Source organism: Thermobia domestica, chromosome 17 (genome assembly GCF_964235325.1).
Source record: "Thermobia domestica chromosome 17, izTheDome1.hap1.1, whole genome shotgun sequence".
In the NCBI taxonomy this organism is placed as follows: Eukaryota; Metazoa; Arthropoda; class Insecta; order Zygentoma; family Lepismatidae; genus Thermobia; species Thermobia domestica.
Genome location: NC_137470.1, coordinates 183,042,909 through 183,063,914, shown reverse-complemented (window position 1 = coordinate 183,063,914; position 21,006 = coordinate 183,042,909). Strand labels below are relative to the sequence as shown.

Genomic DNA, 21,006 nt, shown 5'->3' with positions numbered 1-21,006 from the left:
ACGCTTTGCGTTTTTCAAATGTGGCTACTCCAATGAACATCCTGGACAGTTTGAAACACCTTCCGCATGTTGCTTTGAAAAAGGACTCACAGAGGAATGCTGCAGAGACGCGTGTGACCAGCTTGCTTTCATCCGCTGTGCTCATTGCGAGAAATGTTTGTGTGTTGACCACGCATTCATTCGTGATCTTTACGTCAAATGCAATTAAACTACAAATGGTGCGTACTGTTCTCTATTTTCCTCCATTTGTATATTCACGCGGGTGTAATATTCACTCACGACTACGTTAAACCTTTTTACGCACGTGTACAGAGTCTTTTCAATTGTCTTTTCTGTTACTAATATTTTTCCTTGTGCATGAATTGCTATACTGTGCTATACCTTCCATATCAATGTTATGCAGCGCTGGCAACACTGCAGTCCGGATGGCAACCCTGATTATGATCTTTCTTCGTCCTTGATGCCCTTGTTATGTTTAGTTTCTTTCTTTTGCTTGACTTTCTTTCCCTGTTTGCAAGAAATTTACTTTTCCCGTCATTCCTAACTTTCTTCAATTTTGCCGACATTCAATGTTTCCTCCTTCCTCGCTCCGCTCCCTATGGCCCTTAGCACCTTAAATTTCTGTGTTCTCCATATCTTTTCATGCTCAATCAGATGGCGTATGTCTGCATCTGATTTGCGCGACTACCATATGGTCCCTTACTTGTCAGATGAGGCCACGTTTTTTTGTTTCGAAAAAGAGTAGACAACTGAAAATAATGAAGTGTTGAAATTCCACATAAATTCCAGGCACTTATGATGTATAGTTCCAAAATCAATGTGTGGTGTGGGATTTCAATAGAACATATCATTGGTTCATTTTACTTCAAGGAAGACACGGTAAGTGATGACAACTATGTGAACATGTTACATATTATCACAACTTGAAGGTTAGGCATCACCAATGAGTTTCAGAAAGCAACAGAATGAGAGTTCACCACATTTTCACCTTAAAGTTTGTCAGTTTCTTAGCGAACGATTTCGGGAAAAGTGTATTGGCCGAACAGATATTAGGTAGACCCATATCTCGGCCTGCAAGATCACCAAACTTAAGTCTTTGTGATTACTAGTTGTAGAGACATGTAAAGATCGATAAGTATGCACAGAAATCTACTGATCTCGAATACTTGAAGTACAAGATAAGTTATGCCATTCTGAATATTCCAGCTATCATCAGCAAGCAAATGTCGGTTTCAGAAGAGGACTACAACAGTGTTTGGACGTGTGTGATGAATAATTGTAAGTTTGGCGGTGAATCTTAACAAACAGATAAAATAACTTATAATCTTACTGTAAATACAGACAAGTGATTGCATCAATGAATATACTTGCTTTCAAGTTACAAAGTTTTCTGCAGGGATGTATGGACTCAGCGTGTTTCTTGACATTAATTATAGTTGTGTGGTTAGCGCCCTAGCCTCTGCTCAAGGAGATCCATAATCGATTTTCGTGGAAGCATGTGTAGTTTTTTTTCCTTTTTTTTTTTTTTTTTTTTTTTACTAAACTATAAGATTATATTTTATATTGTTTCAATGTTGAAAAAGAAACTTTAACCAAATAAAAACGAAAACGAAGTCAAGAACTATAAATAAACTCTCAAATAATGTTTCCAATATACGAAGGGAAGCCAAATGAAAACCGACACACGGGAAAAAGTACCAATGGAATGTATATTTTTTTTTATTATGCAAAAGTAATTGCTAGTTGCGTTAATACATTTATCCCACTGTGAGACGAGACGATTAATTCCAATCTTGTAGAAGGAGTTAGGTCGCTGATGGATCCACAACCTCATCCACTCTTGCACTTCCTCGTCCGACTGAAACCGACGTCTAGGAATGTCTTCCTTTAGTTCGCCAAAAATTAGAAAATCACGAGGGGAAAGATCTGGGATGTACACATGATGTTGAAGTGTTTCCCAGCCAAAGCTATTCTGCCAATCTCTTGTCCCTCCGTTGGGGCTGTTCCGATAGTCGAGTAATCGATAACAATTCGATAAAATTTCAAAACCGTTTCTTCGACAAAGAATTTTAATTTTATCGAATTATCGAACTTTCGAGACTCCCGAAATGTTTGAGACTCTCGAAATGATCGAGACTCCCGAAATATTCGAGACTCTCGAAATGTTCGGGACTCTCGAAGTGTTCGAGGCACTCGAAATGTAAGAAACATTAGACAACTTCGAGACACTCGAACTGTTCGAGAATCTCGAATTGTTTGAAAACAGCAAATACAGAAATATATCAATATGATCGCATTTGTCGAGTCGCTTGAATATGTAGAAAAGTTTGGGATTATCGGAGTGTTCGAAAGAAACGATATATTCGAGGTTATCATAGTTGTATATAATATGTATTACATATATGCAGAGTGTTCATTTTAAAACTTCTCTCATTAGCATTGTAGTGAAGGAAAAGTTTTTTTCCCCACAGATCTGTACAAGGTTTAAGCAGTATGTCAGAAGAGAGAAAGAGGAAGAGAAAACATGCATCACCCGAATGGAATTGGAATCCGAGACACCATTAGTCTACTAATAGTCACTTTGCCGATTGCGCCAGTAACGGAGCAGGCAGAAAAATAATTTTACATATGTTTTCGACAAATACAACTTTGCAATAACTTATCAGATGAAAAAAGTTGTTTGACTAATTTGGCTGCAAGAAGAAATCATTGGAGAGATGAAGGAACCGAACTGTTCATCACTACTTTTGATAATACCCGAAACTTCGATAATACTTGAAATGTCGATAGTACCCGAAACTTCGATAATACTCGAAATGTTGATAATACCCGAAACTTCGATAATACTCGAAATTTCGATAATACCCGAAACTTCGATAATACTCGAAACCTCGATAATACCCGAAACTTCGATAATATTCGAAATTTCGATAATACCCGAAACTTCGATAATTTCAAATACTCGAACGGTTTCGAGTAACCGATGACAACCCGATAAATTTTCACTCCCGAAGTTCGATAAGTCTTCAGCCTTATCGAACACCCCTACCCTCCGTCAGTTGATGCAGAACCCACTTCGCGCCTTTTTTTTCGGAACTGCAGGTGTTCTTTGATAATGACATACACGGAGCCATAGCTAATTCCAGGTTGGACACAAATTTCTTCTTCTGTATTTTGTCGGTTTTCCTGGATAAGACCATAAATCCGCATTATCACATCAGGGATAATGGCTATTTGAGCCTGTCCTGGGTGCGAATCGTCTTGCAGTGATGTGTGTCCTTCTCGGAATCTCTTATGCCACTCCTTGTCAGCGACATACCGAGGAAGACATATAGTGTTTACCATACACAGGAGACATGTGACGATGAGTCGCGTGTTTCAACACTTTCAGCCACCGAAAAACAAGCCACACCTCTCTGCCCTTCTTTGTTTGCCTCCATTTCTAAAGCTGGACGAACCCACTTTTCCCTGCGCTCGCCTATAGAGCAATAAACTAACAGTTGTCACTATGCATTTCTCCTCCTGAAAGATGGCAGTATCGATACGTAACAATAGTGTTGCCAACTTTTGTGATGAATGTGTTTTATGAAGTGTGTTCGGTTCCAATTTGAGTGCTCCTCATAATATTACGGATAATAAAAAGGACGATAAATAAATTTAAGAAGATATTTATATAAAAAACACAATTACTTTATTTGTAATAAAACTTAATGTGCAGAAACAAACAAGAATTTATATACATTAACAAAACAATGTAACAACACTAAATGTTAATATTTTTCAGACATACACTTTCTCACGAGGTAGTAACAGACAACGGACTCATACAACAGGATCTGCAAAGAAGAGGAAACGAATAGGTATGTCTTAGTCAAGGTGTCACAAAACAATAGAAATTATTGCAAATTGAAACACTTAAAAGTTTTTACAATTTTTCCCTTAACTACATGCACATTCAAGGTTACAGTAAGTGTATTTTGATATGTGTGGCCTCGGGTTGAACCCGGAAGCAAGACTTTTGTAATTGCCTAACATTAAATGGTAAATTGAGAAATTATGTGAGTTAGGAGGTAGTGAACTCCTGCACAGAAAGCCTGAAATAATTGTGAATTGAATAAGATATTTTGTTTGCTATTTTCTACGTGGGAATTTTTTAAACAACAGTATAGTTTCTTCGTCTCAGCCTTGCTTCAGCATGTTAAGGTTTGGACTATACTTTTAGACAACGTAGTGAAAAACTACCATTATACTTTCATATAACTTACTCATTGTTAATACTTTTCCTTAACATGGAATATCTATTAAGCTATTTCTAAATTTAACTACTAAAATATAAACCTTAGGTAATTAAATATCAGAAAGTAAAATATAAACAGAAATTGGTGTTCTGAAAATAATTTGTAGATAAAGTCGCAACGCCAACCTAAAACTCTTATTTATTTTCGTATATTTTTCCTATTATAGTTATGTAACTACAATGTGATTGTTTCAGATGCATTCGTCACTGGAACGTTAGTAATTCTTATTTTCTCAGATGAAAACATGTTTCGCTTCGATGTATACTTCATTTAACTCTTCCAAGCATCAACATTTTTCATCAAATATCTTCAGGATTTATCCATTACTTCTGCCAAGGCATCTACACGTCTACTTTACGAAGTCCGCGAAAACTTACATTTTTTTAAAAATTATTTTCACAGAGAAGCAAGTATTCGAGATATTGTAAAACAATAGAGGTACTAGACAAATTATGCATTTTAATGTAATTTGTTGTAGCTGCTATTTCTTTTGTAACACCTCTAGCGTCACGTCTATACGCACGGGACTGGTATCATCGTTGGATTGGACGTATATTGGAATGTGATCGGACATGATCTAATCTAACCTAACCTCACCAATAAGTCTGCCGGACTTGAACCATGTATTTTACTTATTTTTTGTGAATATGAACTATATTTTTGTGACGTTATATGAAGAACAAAGTCAATCTACTCAGCCACAAGCTTTTGTGACACGGTATCACGAATTGTTTGATAACAGTCACCTTCAATCTGGTGAATAGATATGAACTGAACTGTTTTATGCTACGTGTGTTCAAATTTAATTTTGTAATTATTCGAGAGGATACCCATGTTTCTCTATGATAACCCAACTATACATAATTTTTCGCGGACTTCGTGAAGAAGGACTACAATAGGAAGTTAATATAAAAATCATTTTCCAAAGGATAAGTAGATAAATCGTTAGATCAAAAAAGATAAAAGTAACCTCAGTATTGCGTGACTATTATTTATGCTAGAGAAACAACAATAAATATTAAGGAATTATAATAAAATGACTTTGAATTATAATAAAGTAACAACAGATATCTGGTGCTGCTTTTGAAATTAAGTACTTTATAAAATTAAGTGATATCAAATTATATGAGTATATACTTTCTAAATGGTAGTACATTTTTAAATTCTTCTGAAAAACAATTAATTCAACCCTGCTACAACCTGTCTATTTCACATGTGCCCTCGGAAAATCTGTGAAACATACTTCGGCCCCACCCCCATTGCCCTCTGACGTAGGAAACACTCCCTTTGCTTAGGGAAAAGAAGTGAATATTTCAGCCGTGTTGCCAATTTGTCATTCAGTCGTTTGGTCTTGACGAGTGAAGATCGTAGGCTACTTAGAGTTGCTAACAAGATAAAGCACAGAATGATTCATTGTGGTGACGTTTACGCATTCAACAATTGAAAGATCTCGGTCGCAGCAACTTGTTCCTCCTCTCTCGAGAGAGTTACGGGAAAACGCACGTCGTTAGCAGCGCCAGAAGGGGCACAGTTGAAATAGAAAAGCTTTGACATGAAACAGAGAGAGAGAAAAAGAAAAAGAAACAAGTTTATATTGATAGCATCATTGACCTTGACGTGTGTTATTATCTATTATAAAAGAGAATCATAAGGTCAGACAGATCTAGAACTGGTACCAAAGAAGAATAGTTTTACCTAAACGATCCACAGTCTTTGTTAATGCCATCCATGGCCGCCACCGCCTCCTCCATAACCACCGCCGCCGCCGCCTCCATAACCGCCGCCGTGACCACCTCCTCCAAATCCACTTCCTCCACCATAACCTCCTCCATGGCCTCCGCTGCCACCTCCATAGCTGCTGCCTCCTCCTCCATAGCTAATACTGTGTCCGCCGCTTCCTCCGCCAAATCCGCCTCCTCCGTAACCACCTCCGTGTCCACCACTTCCTCCGCCATAACCACCTCCGTGACCGCCACTTCCTCCGCCAAATCCGCCTCCTCCATAACCACCGCTGCTGAAATCACCACCTCCATGGCTGCTGAAGTCGCCTCCTCCATAGCTATCTCCTCCTCCTCCATAACCACCTCCTCCGTGGCTACTGAAGTCGTCTCCTCCGCTTATGGAGATTCCCCCACCATGACCGCCTCCTCCATATCCACCACCACCACCGCCGTGTCCACCAAGATCCCCTCCATAACCACCACCTCCGCCTCCCCCTCCGTGGCCATGTTCTACTTTGATGTAAACAGGCACAGGGACTGGCACTTTGACTGGGATCTTCTTGTAGACGGTATGTGTATGGTGAATGGTCTTGATATGTTGGGGAACATGGATTATCACTTTCTTACTGGAAATGTTACAAAATATCAATAAATTACCTTTTGAGAACTATTGTTAAATGTACTTTCCTTTAAAATTAATAGTATACACGTCGTAATTGGTTATAAATAATTGTAAGTACGTGATTGTTCATGAAGCCAACTTCCTAGCCGCACTGGAATATTATTTCTTGTGACAGTGAGGTTACGTTGTGTCGGGTGTGGTCAGATGAATAATGGGTAACCGTTCGCACTCACCAGATGGTGTTGGCATTACGGCTTTCACACAGCGTCGTGAATATAATTGGGAAGCTAGCTGAAAATAAGAAGTATCTAAAACCGGTGTAGAAAGCCCGCGTTAATAATGAAGGGTCCGATGTGCCTACTACATATCAACCCAAAGGCGTTAGTATGGTAATCCTTTCGGTAGGTGCTGGTTGTCAAAGGGCTGTTGCTGCTAGAAGTTTAGATTTGAGATCAAAGTAATAACTGGACCCATCTTCGTTTTTCTTAATTAATGTTCTATTCCTAGACGTGTTAAGACAATACATTCTCTATATTGCAAGATTTATCCTATGGATTGAAACTGGTTTACACATTCATCAGCCCCAAAATTTCCTTTTTTAAAGATTAAAAAAATGTCACGGAAACTATTTTCGAGTAAGTTGTGGCCAAAAATGTAAAATGTGAAAGCTAATTAATTACATTTAAGATATTTACTTAAACAGCTCTTTGAGAAACGTAGTGAATACATACTTCAACATTTTTATTCAAATTTGCCGTAAGAAAAAGATCATACGTTTTAAGCTCACAACACCGAAATGTTAATCCAATGTTGTTCTATTTGAGATTTCTGTCCAAAGGTAGGTTCTACGCTATTTGACGTAAGTGGGTCACTAATTCAGTAGAATAGATAGGTACTTAAATATTTTTAAATTTTTTTTCAGAAGCGAATATAGACAAGTAGAAATTAGAGTGAAAGGATGGGATATGAATTAGAGTTAGGAATACGACGTTTACAAGAACTGACTAGTCATGGTTTCAATAGATGGATTGCAAATTGCACACGCCAATTATGTTTTAGATGCATGTGTGGCATATAAACACGCAAACATACAACAGATCCTACCGTTGAGGATAGGTGTGAAATACAGGGTGTTTCAAAATGAATATGGGGCATTTAAATTTGGTTTAAATGGAGAAGTTTTACCGATATATGTCACTACAATCTTCGTATCTCTCTCATGTATTGTTTACCTTTCACGAAAATTTACAATTTATCTTACAAATTTCAACCTAGAAACTTCAAAGTTTTAGAAAAGAAACTTCATAACCTATCGAAGGCAACAATTCGTGCCGATTTTCTATTTAGAATTTTCTTCATCGTTGAAATGACTTGACTGTTTAAATGGATATCCAAACCTTTAACAATAGAACTGTTTCAACAATAAAGAAAATTCTAAATAAAAAATCGGCACGGATTGTTGCCTTCGATAGATTATGAAGTTTCTTTTCTAAAACTTTGAAGTTTCTAGGTTGAAATTTGTAAGAGAAGTTGTAAATTTTCGTGAAAGGTAAAAAATACATGAGAGAGATATGAAGATTGTAGTGACATCTATCGGGAAAACTTGTCGATTTAAACAAAGCTTAAGCTTTTGCAGTATTTATTACATTGAACTTACAGTTATATATAAATAATATATCAAATGAAAGAGCAACTCCAAGAGTTTTGTACGCACGCATGCGCATACACTGTTTCCTTTGTCTGCTGCTAGAAGTCGCTAGTAGCAAAGATGGCGACTACCGAGTAGGAAGCTTTTTGTGTTTTACATTTTATAAAAAACAAAGCTATAGTTACAGTACAACCGCCTGTGTGGAGAATTTTAAGGAGACGCTTACAACTACGTTCTTATCGTTTGCAGTTGGTACGTGCCTTCCGACTACGGTTTACGTGTCAACTTAGCAAATGAGATGTTGCTGCATGACGATAAAGATTATCTGGATCGTGATGAATCGACATTTCTCCTAATTTGGACGAAGAAGACAGACGCGATTTATAAGCGCCATTTGAGTTTAACATATTGATCGCCATGTGTATCACAGGTGATACACACAGCGTATTCCACCTACGCCTCGTGTATCATTTCCGATACACAACGAACGTTCTTTACACCGCCAAGTGTATACGATCTGATACACAGGCTGGTATATTTAACACATCTGACCTGTAGTTAGGGCGCTGGAAAATCATATTGCAGCAGTAATTCTGGCACAGTTGAATACTTTTCTTTAAGTAGGTATTACGCCTACACTTCGTGTATCATTTTTGATACACATCAACTTGGCGCTGACAGTAAAATTTACAAATAATACTCTGGCGATCAATGTGTTAATCCTCAAAATAATTTATTTTATATATTGTTCATGTATTAAAACCTTATTTTGACAAATGTTTATTTTTCTCAGTTATTTATTTATTCACTACGTCTGTGCAGAATATTTAAAATATCCATTCCTATAAATGGTTAATATTTACATGAAATGAAACACTTAGCTTAGTATGATATCAGGAAGCCACATCTCTTGGCGTAAAACTCTCGCAGTATTGCTAACTTATGCGTTTGTTTATTTAGTGTGCTGCTTTAAAATTTGAGGTGACTAAAATGATTTTTTAAAATTAAATTATCTAATTAAGAAAATAATCGATTATTAACAAAATGTAATTAATGCAACATACCCTCCTTTGGATCCTGCTCTGCACGTCGCTATGCATCCAAGTATAAGCAAGCACAACCACTGTAAAGAGAGAAATAATGACATTATAATGTATGTTTAATTTAAGTTTTACATATATTTACATATATTTTCACATTAATATTTATGTGTGTTAAGACAATCAATTTGAAAAGGATGTTTTATAACATTCAGCTACACCATATTCAATAGACTACAAGGATTAACTCTAGAATTTAAAATAAGTACGTCAGGAGTTACAGATTTTATTTCCTTAGCTAGGAGGTCCTGCATTAAGGGGTACAGAAGAGCTTTCTTTGAGGAATATTTCTCATTGTCTCTTACTCTTACATCACAGCGCCTTTCGGTATAATTCTTAGATGTATTCTTTCGAAACTGACATTGTTTATTCTTACTGTATAAATTAATCTCATTAAAGTTAAGTGTGACATTTAGACAAGGGTCCTGTAGACCAGCAATTTTCAACCTATGGGTCGCAACCTACTGACTGGATCTCAAAAAAGTGTCTCTTTGGTCGAGAACTTCTTGTGTTTAGGACAAATTGTTGCATATAGCTTGAACATTTGCTAGAGGCGTAAGGGATAAGTATTTTGAAATTTTGGGTGTAGCTTTTAAGTAGTTCATTGACACACTTTTTTATATGACTGGGAGAAGCAAGTTGATCTTTTTTAGATTCAAATAAAAAACAAGTACAGAGAAAATCCTTTTTTTTTTAATTACGTTTTCTTTTAATTAGCATTGAGCATGATTCGGGCTTACGAATAAAAAAGGGTAAAAAAAAGTCAGCCATATTCATTCGTTTAGTGTAAAACTTGTTTAGTTTTCTAGTTTCTGAAGTAGCATGCACAGAGAAAAATCCATTCTCCGGACAGCGGTATATTGTACGAATATACGGTATCCTCTTGCTTACTATAGAAATCAGTACGAAGCATACGTTACCCGTATGTTACATAGGCACTGAACTTAGATGTTACATCATGCTGTTGCAGGATGTCGGACATCTAACAGTTTTCCGTATATCACATGCATATACTTATGTTACCTTCGTCAGCTATATGTTATATACGTCCATTTGTATGTGAGATCCTGACCGCCTACATTGTTTCATACGGAAAGTATGTATAGATGGAACACTTATACGGAAACTATTATAAAACATGCGTTTTTAGTTATACGTCTGCTGTACGTTAAGTCCAAAAACTACAGGAATTACGCATGTAACCTATCTTTTTAAGTACGCACCTACATTTTTTCTCAGTGTGGTTAGCTTTCATATTATTCTGAGTCACGTGATGGTTCTATATCGTTCGAGGTTATCCCCCATCCTGGGAAATCTTGCGAGACACTTTTATAAACTAAATCAGACCGCTAATGGATGCAACTGAGTGATGATAATAGAATTGATCCAACGAGAATTTACAGAAACCGAAGAATTCTGAGGTTGTCTACTATAAACCAAGATCCATCCGCACAAGAAAACAAGAATTTTAGGAATGATCTAAAAAATAGATCAAAAGATTGCGATCTTGGCTAATAATTAGATGTTGCGTCAGGAGCCACAAAATTTTTGAACGGCCTCTAGATAAATCGAATTTCCGTATATTTTACGGAATAAGCACATCAAACTGAGTTAAGTGGTAGTTTTGGTTTGGATACACTATATATAGTTCTCCAGATATAAGACGTACAAGAAAACGTTTGGTTGAATGAAATATATTGGATATTTTGGATCAGGGGCCACAAAAATTTTGAATGGCCCCTAAAACGAGATTTTTTTAACGGAATAAGCACATTATACTAAGTGGTAGTTTTGATTTGGATACACTATATGTAGTTCTTCAGACATAAGGCCTACAAGAAAATTTCTGTCTGAAATATATTGGATCTTTTGATCCAAAAATGAAATGAAATCTTTGAATTTAACGTCCCGCGATTATGCCCTTTAGGCTAAGGGAGACTGATGGAAGAATTGGTGGAATGAGAATATAGGAGGAAAAGGCAATACCCGGAGAAAACCCACAATATTGTCCGTCACATGTTCACTTGGCCGGGGGTCGAACCAGGGACCCTACACACCAGAAGTAAGTGCTCTACCTCTGACCGACCGTGTTCCTCCCAGCATCCGTACTAGCGATAAGCAGTGTACAATTAGCAAGTTAATCATCGTTCTACGATAATTATCGTAGTTGCTACAACCTTCATGTTCTTCAGTAAATGCACAAGTACATAACGAAGTCACTTTACCGGCTTTCGTTCCGTTATTTCTAACAGTCGGCGTGTTAATTAGTTTCTTAAATTGTTTCACAATTTTGACTCAAATAAACTAGGAATGCAATGGATGTACCCGATTGCAATGAAATGAGCTGAGCGAGCTTAAACTACGTAATCATTCCTGGCCATTATGCAATAATAAATGCCATTTTTAATTGTTGACAAAAAAATCGCGTGAAATCTTTTTCCCCATGTTAAGTCTATGCAAGCGTTTTTCGGTCATTATTCCTCGATGGTACATCGGATTTTTGATTTCGACCTATGTTGTCACTCAACACGACATACTCTATCAGCGTGCTAAGTTTGGTTGAGATCGGCCAAACGGTCTAGGAGGAAGCGTTTTTCGGTCATTATTCCTCGATGGTACATCGGATTTTTGATTTCGACCTATGTTGTCACTCAGCATGACATACTCTATCAGCGTGCTAAGTTTGGTTGAGATCGGCCAAACGGTCTAGGAGGAAGCGTTTTTCGGTCATTATTCCTCGATGGTACATCGGATTTTTGATTTCGACCTATGTTGTCACTCAGCACGACATACTCTATCAGCGTGCTAAGTTTGGTTGAGATCGGCCAAACGGTCTAGGAGGAGTTTGCGGACAACCAAACGGCTAACCCGAGTATAAGAGCTTCGCTTCGCTCAGCTCAATAAATGTTACTCCACAGTAAACCAAACCCTGAAGCAAGGACAAGCGCGCAAACGATTTCGACACATGGCAAAGCTTTTACCATACCGAAGACTCTCGAAATTTATTTTCGTTATATGTTAATAATATGTGAACAAACATGGAAAACAATATTATTTTATTCGAATGTAAAATATGCAAATAAGTATTTTACTTATAACGTTTTGAGGATTACAGGCCAAACATTATTTGGTATTATTCAAAGTTAATTACTCTTGTTTTAACATGATGATTCTTGGTAGAAGAGAAAAATAACTTTCATGAATCGTCTGCACAGGAAGTATGATTGACAGTTTCTCAGAAAGGAAAATGATGATAGTTCATAGCACGTATGTTCTTTGTATAATTCTATTGTTCTCTGTGGGTAGGCACGCGTCCTAATTCAAGTGCCAACGTTACGAGAAGCTCATAAAATATTTTATTTGCTTCACAGCTTAGTTTCTTTCTTTTCGTGGCACGTGCAGTACTACTAGCATACCTTCATTGCTTCTTTCCTTTATTTACGAGACATCAGACTTTCATGTCTATATGCTGCAGTTAATGTAAACGTAAAATGTAAAACATAATTTGGGATGGTTAACGAGCGTTTAAATTAGTTAATTTAGCATTGTGAATGATCATATGCGTAAATAACATCTCATGACATACTAGGAATCCGTAGTGTAAGGTTTTGAAATAATATTGTGATAGATTGTGATGTGGAGCTCCTCCGTGGCTAAGTGGCTAGCATACGCTCCTTCGGCGCGGGAGACCCGGGTTCGATTCCCGGCGGGAGCTCCTGTGGTTCGGATTCCAGGTTAATCAGTAGGTCCACGTCTCATATAGCCTCGCTGCTGAAAAGGGACGTTAAACTCAAAATCAAATCAAGATTGTGGTGTGCTGATTGCGTTAGTGTAAAAGTAAACCAATAGGTACTAAGGGCAACTGATTCAAGCTATGAACTGAATTATTACTTTTTTCCCCTATTTTTCAAGACATAATTTTTAGATTATTTCAAAATCTACCAATTTTAAAACGTTCACCAAATCTAAAATTATGATACCATTTCAAAGGGGCCATGATCGCTCAGTGGTAGAGCGTTCATCTCTTGTGCGTGGGGTTCCTGGTTCGACCTCAGCCCGCGTCAAGTGGACATTGTGGTGGACCGTGTGCCTGTTTGTTCTCGTGGTTTCCCCGTTTCCTTCCATTTTATTCATTCCATCACTGCACTCATTTCTCATCATTACCGTCTCCTTTAGCCTAGTCAGCATAATCATGGGACGAAAAACTGAAAAACTTCAGTTTTACTTTTTTCGAAGTAATTGTGTTTCAGAAGCATTGCTTGCCCAAGACTAGTGTCAAACAATGGTGCCGATTTTTTAAATAACTTTGCGGAGGTCCGTCCAGGTATCTGTTTTCGTTGTCTGATATTCAAGCAAAGATGTCCATATTATAGGTGTTCCTAAATGAACCATGCGAGGTCTGGGTCCCCTTGGTCCCCAAGAATCAGCGCCCGTTCTGTAAGTTTTTTTCTGTAATTGTGTGAAACATTTGAAGGCTGCACACTACTGTTCAAATAGTCTGGAATTAATTCTTAAAATATAATTTCAAATATCAGCTATTAAAGGACAGAGAGCTGCAGATAACTACTTCCCGTATCCCGAAAACGAAATAATGGGAAAGTTAATATGTCTTCTAAACAGTAAATTGAGTTTAAAAATTTCAGAACTTCACATATTCGTAGAAAACGTAGCTGAAACCACAATACGTTTACAAATAATAAGTAGTGGCCCGTCATAGCATATTCCCTAGAGGTCTCGTCGTTGGCTCCAGCGGTTCCGGGCTCGATTCCCGGTATGGTCACTCGGTCGAGAAAAGTGTAAAAGTTTTCTCAAGCCAGGTATCCTGAGTGAGCTTTTCCTCATTCACACCAGACAAATGCCGGGATGGTATCTAACATACAGGTCCCGCTTCTTTTCTTCCCCAATCCCTTCTTCCTTCCCTTTCCTCAGAGAGTGTGATCGACGAGGGACGTCATCCCTCATCGTGACGGGCTAACATGGCCATGGATGTCGAAAGCCCACAAATATAATTCCAAATTCTAATCCTAACTACTAATAAGTTAATTAAAAATCAGCAACAGCACAGTTAGCTCCGCTTTTATTCCAGTTGCACATGGCTCACTGTCACCTTCAGTAAATTGCAGTGCAGTATTACTTTCAGTCGATACAGTGGCGGTTCTTGAGGGAAGTCATATAGGTAATTATTTTTGTCATTACAAACCTAGGAAATAAAGCTCGCTTAGTGTAATACTTCTTGCATACATATTTCTAAAGCTCTATTTTCCCAATGTGATATCCCTCTAGAGCCACCGCTGCTTTGACTAAAACTTATACTGCACTTCAAAAAGATTAAAAGTAATGTTCGTACTAGCTGTTAGACAAGAACGTGAATCAAGAAAGCATATATCTATTAATGGTACAAATAGCCCTCTTAACAGATTTCCTTTAAAATAAAGTTAATTTGTAATTGGTGTATCTTAACACGACAATTAAATGTCGCAATACAATCAAAATTCAAGTTGCTAACTTACCGGAAGCGGAACTTCCATGTTTATGTCACAACATTCACAAAATGATTTATTGCAATTTGTGATGCGCCAACGATACGATGAAGGGTTTTATATAGATTCTGTACCGAAGTAAAATCTTCAATGCTTTATCACGAGAAAGTTCATGGAGGTTGTCCAACTAAAAGTGTACACCTCCCGTGAACATTCTTTCTATTCTGACTTCTGCATTGTCAATGAGGGGAACTTCACTTGCTTGCCAAGTTATGACAAGCTTCATTTTCTTTTCATATTCCATTCACTATGAATCATACAGTCAAGGACATTAGATTTTGGGAACTATACACAGAACTTTAATGTATCATTGGTGCCAAAAATTCTGCATTTTTGTCCAGATTTTACTTTTGAGAAGTTAAGGTGTCAGCAGGGCCGGCTGTGCCATATGTGCAGAGTGCAGCAATTTCTGAGGGGCACCAAAATCTGCATATTTATATTATTCAAAATGAATATTTCTTGTTGGAAACATACCTCATGATGATGGTAGTTAAATTTACTAAGCTGACCTATTTCAATACGACATCCATAAATCATTTTAGGTTACATTAGTTTAAGGTCACATGCACAGTGCTAAAGCAATTGGTCAAACAAATCCCAGCATGAATTGCCTGATTGTTGACAAATACAAGAACTGAACATTAGCGAACACCTGTTCCATTTGGTTAGTTATCGTGCTTTCTATGAAAACTAGTCTTGTCTTTGTCACAAAGAAATTCCTTATTATTGAAGATGGAAGCAAGTTCTTTTTTTTGTTTGTTTGTTTGTTTGACAGATGTAGAAGGAAGATCAACAAATAAAGACAAAAGAGCTAGTTGCACTGGAATTGCAAACTGATATATTGAGATCACTGCTCGATATTGAATTCTATGAAAAAGGATTACCATCTTTTCTCTGTAGGTGTGTTTCCTTTATCTTTCAGTAACGTAATATGTTATTATTTGAAGAAAAAAACACACACACAGCGAGATGGTATTTATATTGTTTAGGCCTTTCTGAGTGCGAGTGGTATTTCCCTCCCCTTCGTTGTTCAAGATGAGGTAGAAAACTTAAAATCGTGCCTTTTAAAATGTGTTCTTTCTCGAGAAAGGAGCCGGAAAATGATGTCATTGCAAGGGACGTCAAATTTGCTAGGGCCGGTCCTGAAAGTGAGTTAAATTCGGAATTTATTATATACTGATTTCTGATTCGAAATTTCAACACTCGTTTCTAGGGCCAGAATTCACACCTAGGCTGAGTGAGCTGGAACCTAGGGTGACATGGAGCTTAGGGACGTCACATTTGGCTTCCTCTCACCACCTTACGTATTACAAAATAAATTGAGAAGCTCGGGGGAATATAATGTTATTTCACATTTTCTATCTTTCGATTAAAATAGAGAAAAAATTGACTATTGTCATGCAATTTAATGCAATGATTTTTTTACCCATAGAAACAACTTGAATTTTACTTGACATAAATAATCTTTCATTAACACAGAAAATTTAAATGAATGTAATGAATTAAAGTCAACGAGCGACGAAATACACCTGCATGAATTACTACATTGTTCAAAACGCCTTGTCATTGATTTTAGTTTAGCGTCCCTTTCAACAGCGAGGCTATATGAGACGTGGACCTACTGATTAACGTGGAATCCGAGCCACATGAACTCCCACCGGAATCGAACCCGTGTCTCCCACAGTCTTATCATTGTAACTCACACGAAGTTACAATACATTTTCTTATGTCATTTTGCCGTCATATTTTATAATTGTAGAAATTGATCACTAATTGGCAAAGAGTGCATTCGGAAACAAAAAAAGAAAATAAATAAATAAAAATAAATACTGCAAGACATAATAAAAATAAGTGAATGAAGGAAGTTATAACAAAGCCTTCAAGGCATGAAGCTGCCTAACCGCAATTTTATGTTGAAGAAGGACAAGTAAGTACATTCGCAAGCCCATTACCGTTCTGAACTAGTTTTTTTTTTTTTTTTTTTCATTCAAGCAAAAATTCCTCAATTGTCATCATGACGCTAGTGAACGGTGCACTGAATCACTATTTTTTGTCTTCATTCCTTATCAATAAATTCAACAGCTTGACTGCGACACTTATATAGCATCGGAAATTGGGAAGCTTGAAAGGAACATACCTTTAATAGACCAACAAAATACAGATATATTTATATAAACTGATACGTTAACAAAGTGGATAACAGTGAACGTAAAATGAGTGTATGTTACGGTATAGCCCATGTGAAACTCTTAATCTCCTCGAACTTCTGGTGTCAGTAAGCCAAGTAGATTACTTACAGAGAGTAATGTAGAAGACTATGATCTACTTCTATTCAAAAGTAGATTTTAATAGTAGTCGTAATGATAATGTTCGGTTGTAACACTGAAATGATTATTGAAAATTTAGGAAAATTATATCCGAGCAAGTGAATGTCTAATTCTTGAAAAGAGTGAAAGTTGTCTTAAGTAAATATAATAAAAGTATAATGAAAGACGTAAACGTGACAATCTTCTTTTTCCTGTTCTTTTGCTTTGATCTATTGTTACTTTTGAAAAAAATAAATTAGCCCGGAAACTTCTGTAATTTTGAAAGTAAAGGAAAAAGAATGGCTTAAAAGGTATTTTCAACGTACTTTCTTTTGCGCTTAACATAGGTAAATTACATAACAAGCTCCGCTTTTCCATACCCGCAGACCAACAGTGTGGAAGCAAAATCATGCTAGTAAGAATTGCTATCATCTTCCCTTCATCTGAATACTCAATGGTCTTTTTTCTACTGGTTGTCTAACTCATCAGTCTTATTGGTCATCCGTCTATTCCCTGGACAGGCAGAAAGTTGACATCTACTTTGGGTATGTCAAAGATAAGCATTTGCCCGTTGCAACATGCTCGGTCAACCTTACATTTGTCACCTACCTGGCCCTAGACCAGCGTTTCTTCAACCGTTGTGCCACGATACATTGGTATGTCACGAATGCATGTCAGCTTTGTCGCGACATTTTTAATGTCTTCTAAGATCTTCTGCGAAAACATTATCTTTAGAAGAAAATAATAAAACAAAAATATTGACAATCGACTAGATTTCACACTTGTCTTCCAAGTTTGCTCTTAACGCTGTTCGTTTTCCTTGGAAAGAAAAACTAGACACAGAAAAGTAATTTGGGTGTTTTTTTTTTTCTTTTTTTCGATTAAAGTCACCTCACTAGTTTTAAGTTTGAGGTCTGGTTATATTTCTGATGGTAAAATTTCTTTATCATATTATGCTTAAGAATCATAGATTTCTTTTATGTTAATGTGTTTCTATCCGAGAGTCTTACGTAATTTACTTGTGAAATTTGTATCTCAGAGTCGTTCCGTAATTTAAAGAAAAAATACATTTTATATATTTTTATGTGTTTACTTTCTTGCATTTAGAGGGAAAAATCACACGCAGGGATGTCGCAAAAGTTTGAAACGTATTTTGGTGTGCCCCAAAGGAAAAGAAGACTTAGAAACGCTGCCGTAGACAATCATCTACACGTTATTGCTTTGCATGTGCGAAAGATTCATGCCCAAATATAAAATGTTATACCAATGTTATCTTTTCCGTTTATTTCCCCAATTGCATTCGGAATACTTAATTTACTTTTAACTACGAAGAGCCTGCTTTTATGTTCTCAAAGCGCTCCATTTTCCCATAAACTAAATATAATAAATAAAATTGTGATTCTAAACATTTTGAATTTTACTTTTCACCACAATAGTCACGGTATGAAATAATTAATTGGCTGTAACTTATTCACGTCTTTTTTTTTTCTTGCAAATTTTGCCTTTATTTGCATGACTGTATTTCCTCTCAATATACTTACAGTTATGTCTTGTTGCGAAAATAAAAGGGTGTCTCGTAAAGAACGCAATTTTTTGAAATGCTCGCCATTCCTATTCTAGTAAGTTGACAACGCTGAACTGTTTTCTGTAGTGACTGACAGGCATGATAATCAACTCATTAAAACAACATTTCCACTATTTCTCTTCTCTTCCCATTTTGACTAACACTTTTTATTGAACTACATTCCACCTAGTTAATTTTACCAATTCTTCTTCATATTCACATTTTGTACGTATATATATTTATTTTTCATCGCTATTTCATAACTCACTAATTCTACTCCTCTCACTGCAATGGTACACATAAATCATCTGGTATGTCTCTTCCATAATTTATTTTATAAAAACTCACATTTGTTTTCTTTTTTCTATTTCCAAGTAGAAGAGGCTCAGTGGTAGTAAGCTTACCTCTGCTGCATGAAGTTTCTTATTCGATCCCCAAACAAGTAAGTTTATGTTGGACAGTATCGTGTCCGTAGGTTTTCTCAGCCTACTTTATTTTCCTTCCACATTTTCATTCCATCAAAATATTGTACCATTATTCATCTTCCTCAATCATCGTCTCCTTTAACGTAAAGAATATAAATGTCAGACTTTTAGCTGGAAGATTGTATTTTTAATTTATATCTTCAGGATTTCCCTCGCTATTCCAATCGTTGCTTTAATGTATTTTAGATCATGAATTTTGTATGAGAGTCATACAAGAAATTAAATTTGAATTTCAGTTGCAAATTCTAATCATGAATGGAAATATCAAACACTATGTAATTTCAGTGTATTTTATCTTGTCATTAACATCACTGATTATAAGATCATATATCTTTAAATTAGAAGTAATTATTTATTCAAGTATTTTTCCCCTTTTTAAATAGAAAATTTCCTATTTCTTTGAATTATGCTGCGTCTTCCTAATATGTATTTCTTTTTAATTTATCTTAATACTGAAGTTGGATTTTAAATATATTCCACTTATTTACTTTATAATATGATTCTGTTTCTACAACACAATCAACCTTATTAAAGAGAAATAATGCGTAAACATTTTCATTTTCAATCTAAATTAAAAATAAAATTTGGAAGACAATTTGTACTTGAGAACATTTCGAAAATATTCCCGTACGACATATAAGGCATGTTTTTGTTGTTTACAAAATGAGCCCCATTGGAAGTTTCTCTTTTTTTTTCTTTTTTTCTTTTTTTCTTTTTTTTTCTTTTTTTCTTTTTTTTTTTGTAAATCTAACTTCCAACGGCTATATTGAACACAAGTATTGTGAATTTTGAATTACATCTTGATACAATAAAGAAAATGTGAAATACGCAAGTTACTATTAAAGCCTACCGATCAGTTTTATTCATGAAGTATTGAATAGTATTTATTAGTATTTATTCATTCTAAACTAAAGAAAAATGGAGGAACACTCACAAACATTGTGGCTTCTGAGTTAAGTATTATCGGTTAATATTTTGACTTAAATTTACCTTTTCTTTATCTACTACAAAACCCACATTATCTGGAATCGAACCGGAAATCTTGAGCACAAAACAAAACTTCTTTGCCACTTCACAGACAGTCTCAGCTACAAGAAAACAATTAACAAACATTGCATATTAATACAATTTAATTTAGTTTAACATGATGCCATCTCATCAAGTACAAATTTTAGAACGAAATTATAATTATGTATCAAATGAAATTATGTTAATTGTTTTCTTGTGAAGCTGACTTATGTCCTAGTATTCAGCTTTCACTTGTTTGTGCTGAGACCTAGAATAATTCTCGCACCTAATTAGCATTTTCAAGATCCTGTCTAATTCAGTTACACAATTTGGTCGTAAAATATTTTAACGACTCTATCCCGAAAAGATGAAAGGATTGGATGTGCGTAACGGTTAATTTTCACAGTTGGTGTAGAAGAAAAAAATAATGTCTTCCTTAACTTACCGAGAGTCGAAGCATCATCCTGCTTGTTGTGCTGCAATACACGAGACCCGGAGGAAGACGAGATGAGATGTGTGATGCTAAAACCGTGATCTGCTTTTATATACAATTTTTCCACTGGAGATGACCACTGGAGAAAGAGTGAAAGTGGATTGCAGGAGGGGAGAGGGAAGACAGATAATAACACCTCCCCCAGTCCTTTCCTTTTCCTGCTTTGGAGTTCTGGTGAATCGTTTGCGGCCAAGGGAGCCTTTCGCAGAAAAATGCTAATG

At 36.3% G+C, this 21,006-nt stretch overlaps 1 protein-coding gene across 1 annotated transcript; it reads right to left on the bottom strand.

Moving 5' to 3' along the window:
- Positions 1 to 3,714: 3,714 nt before the first annotated feature.
- LOC145673848 (uncharacterized) lies at positions 3,715 to 20,814 on the bottom strand. Its single transcript, XM_081743620.1, has 4 exons — positions 20,738 to 20,814; positions 9,354 to 9,412; positions 5,994 to 6,645; positions 3,715 to 3,836 (listed from the first exon to the last, which is right to left on the bottom strand). The coding sequence occupies exons 1-3, from the start codon at positions 20,753 to 20,755 to the stop codon at positions 6,015 to 6,017; spliced, it is 708 nt and encodes a 235-aa protein (XP_081599746.1). The 5' UTR covers positions 20,756 to 20,814; the 3' UTR covers positions 3,715 to 3,836; positions 5,994 to 6,014.
- Between the last annotated feature and the right edge of the window lie 192 nt (positions 20,815 to 21,006).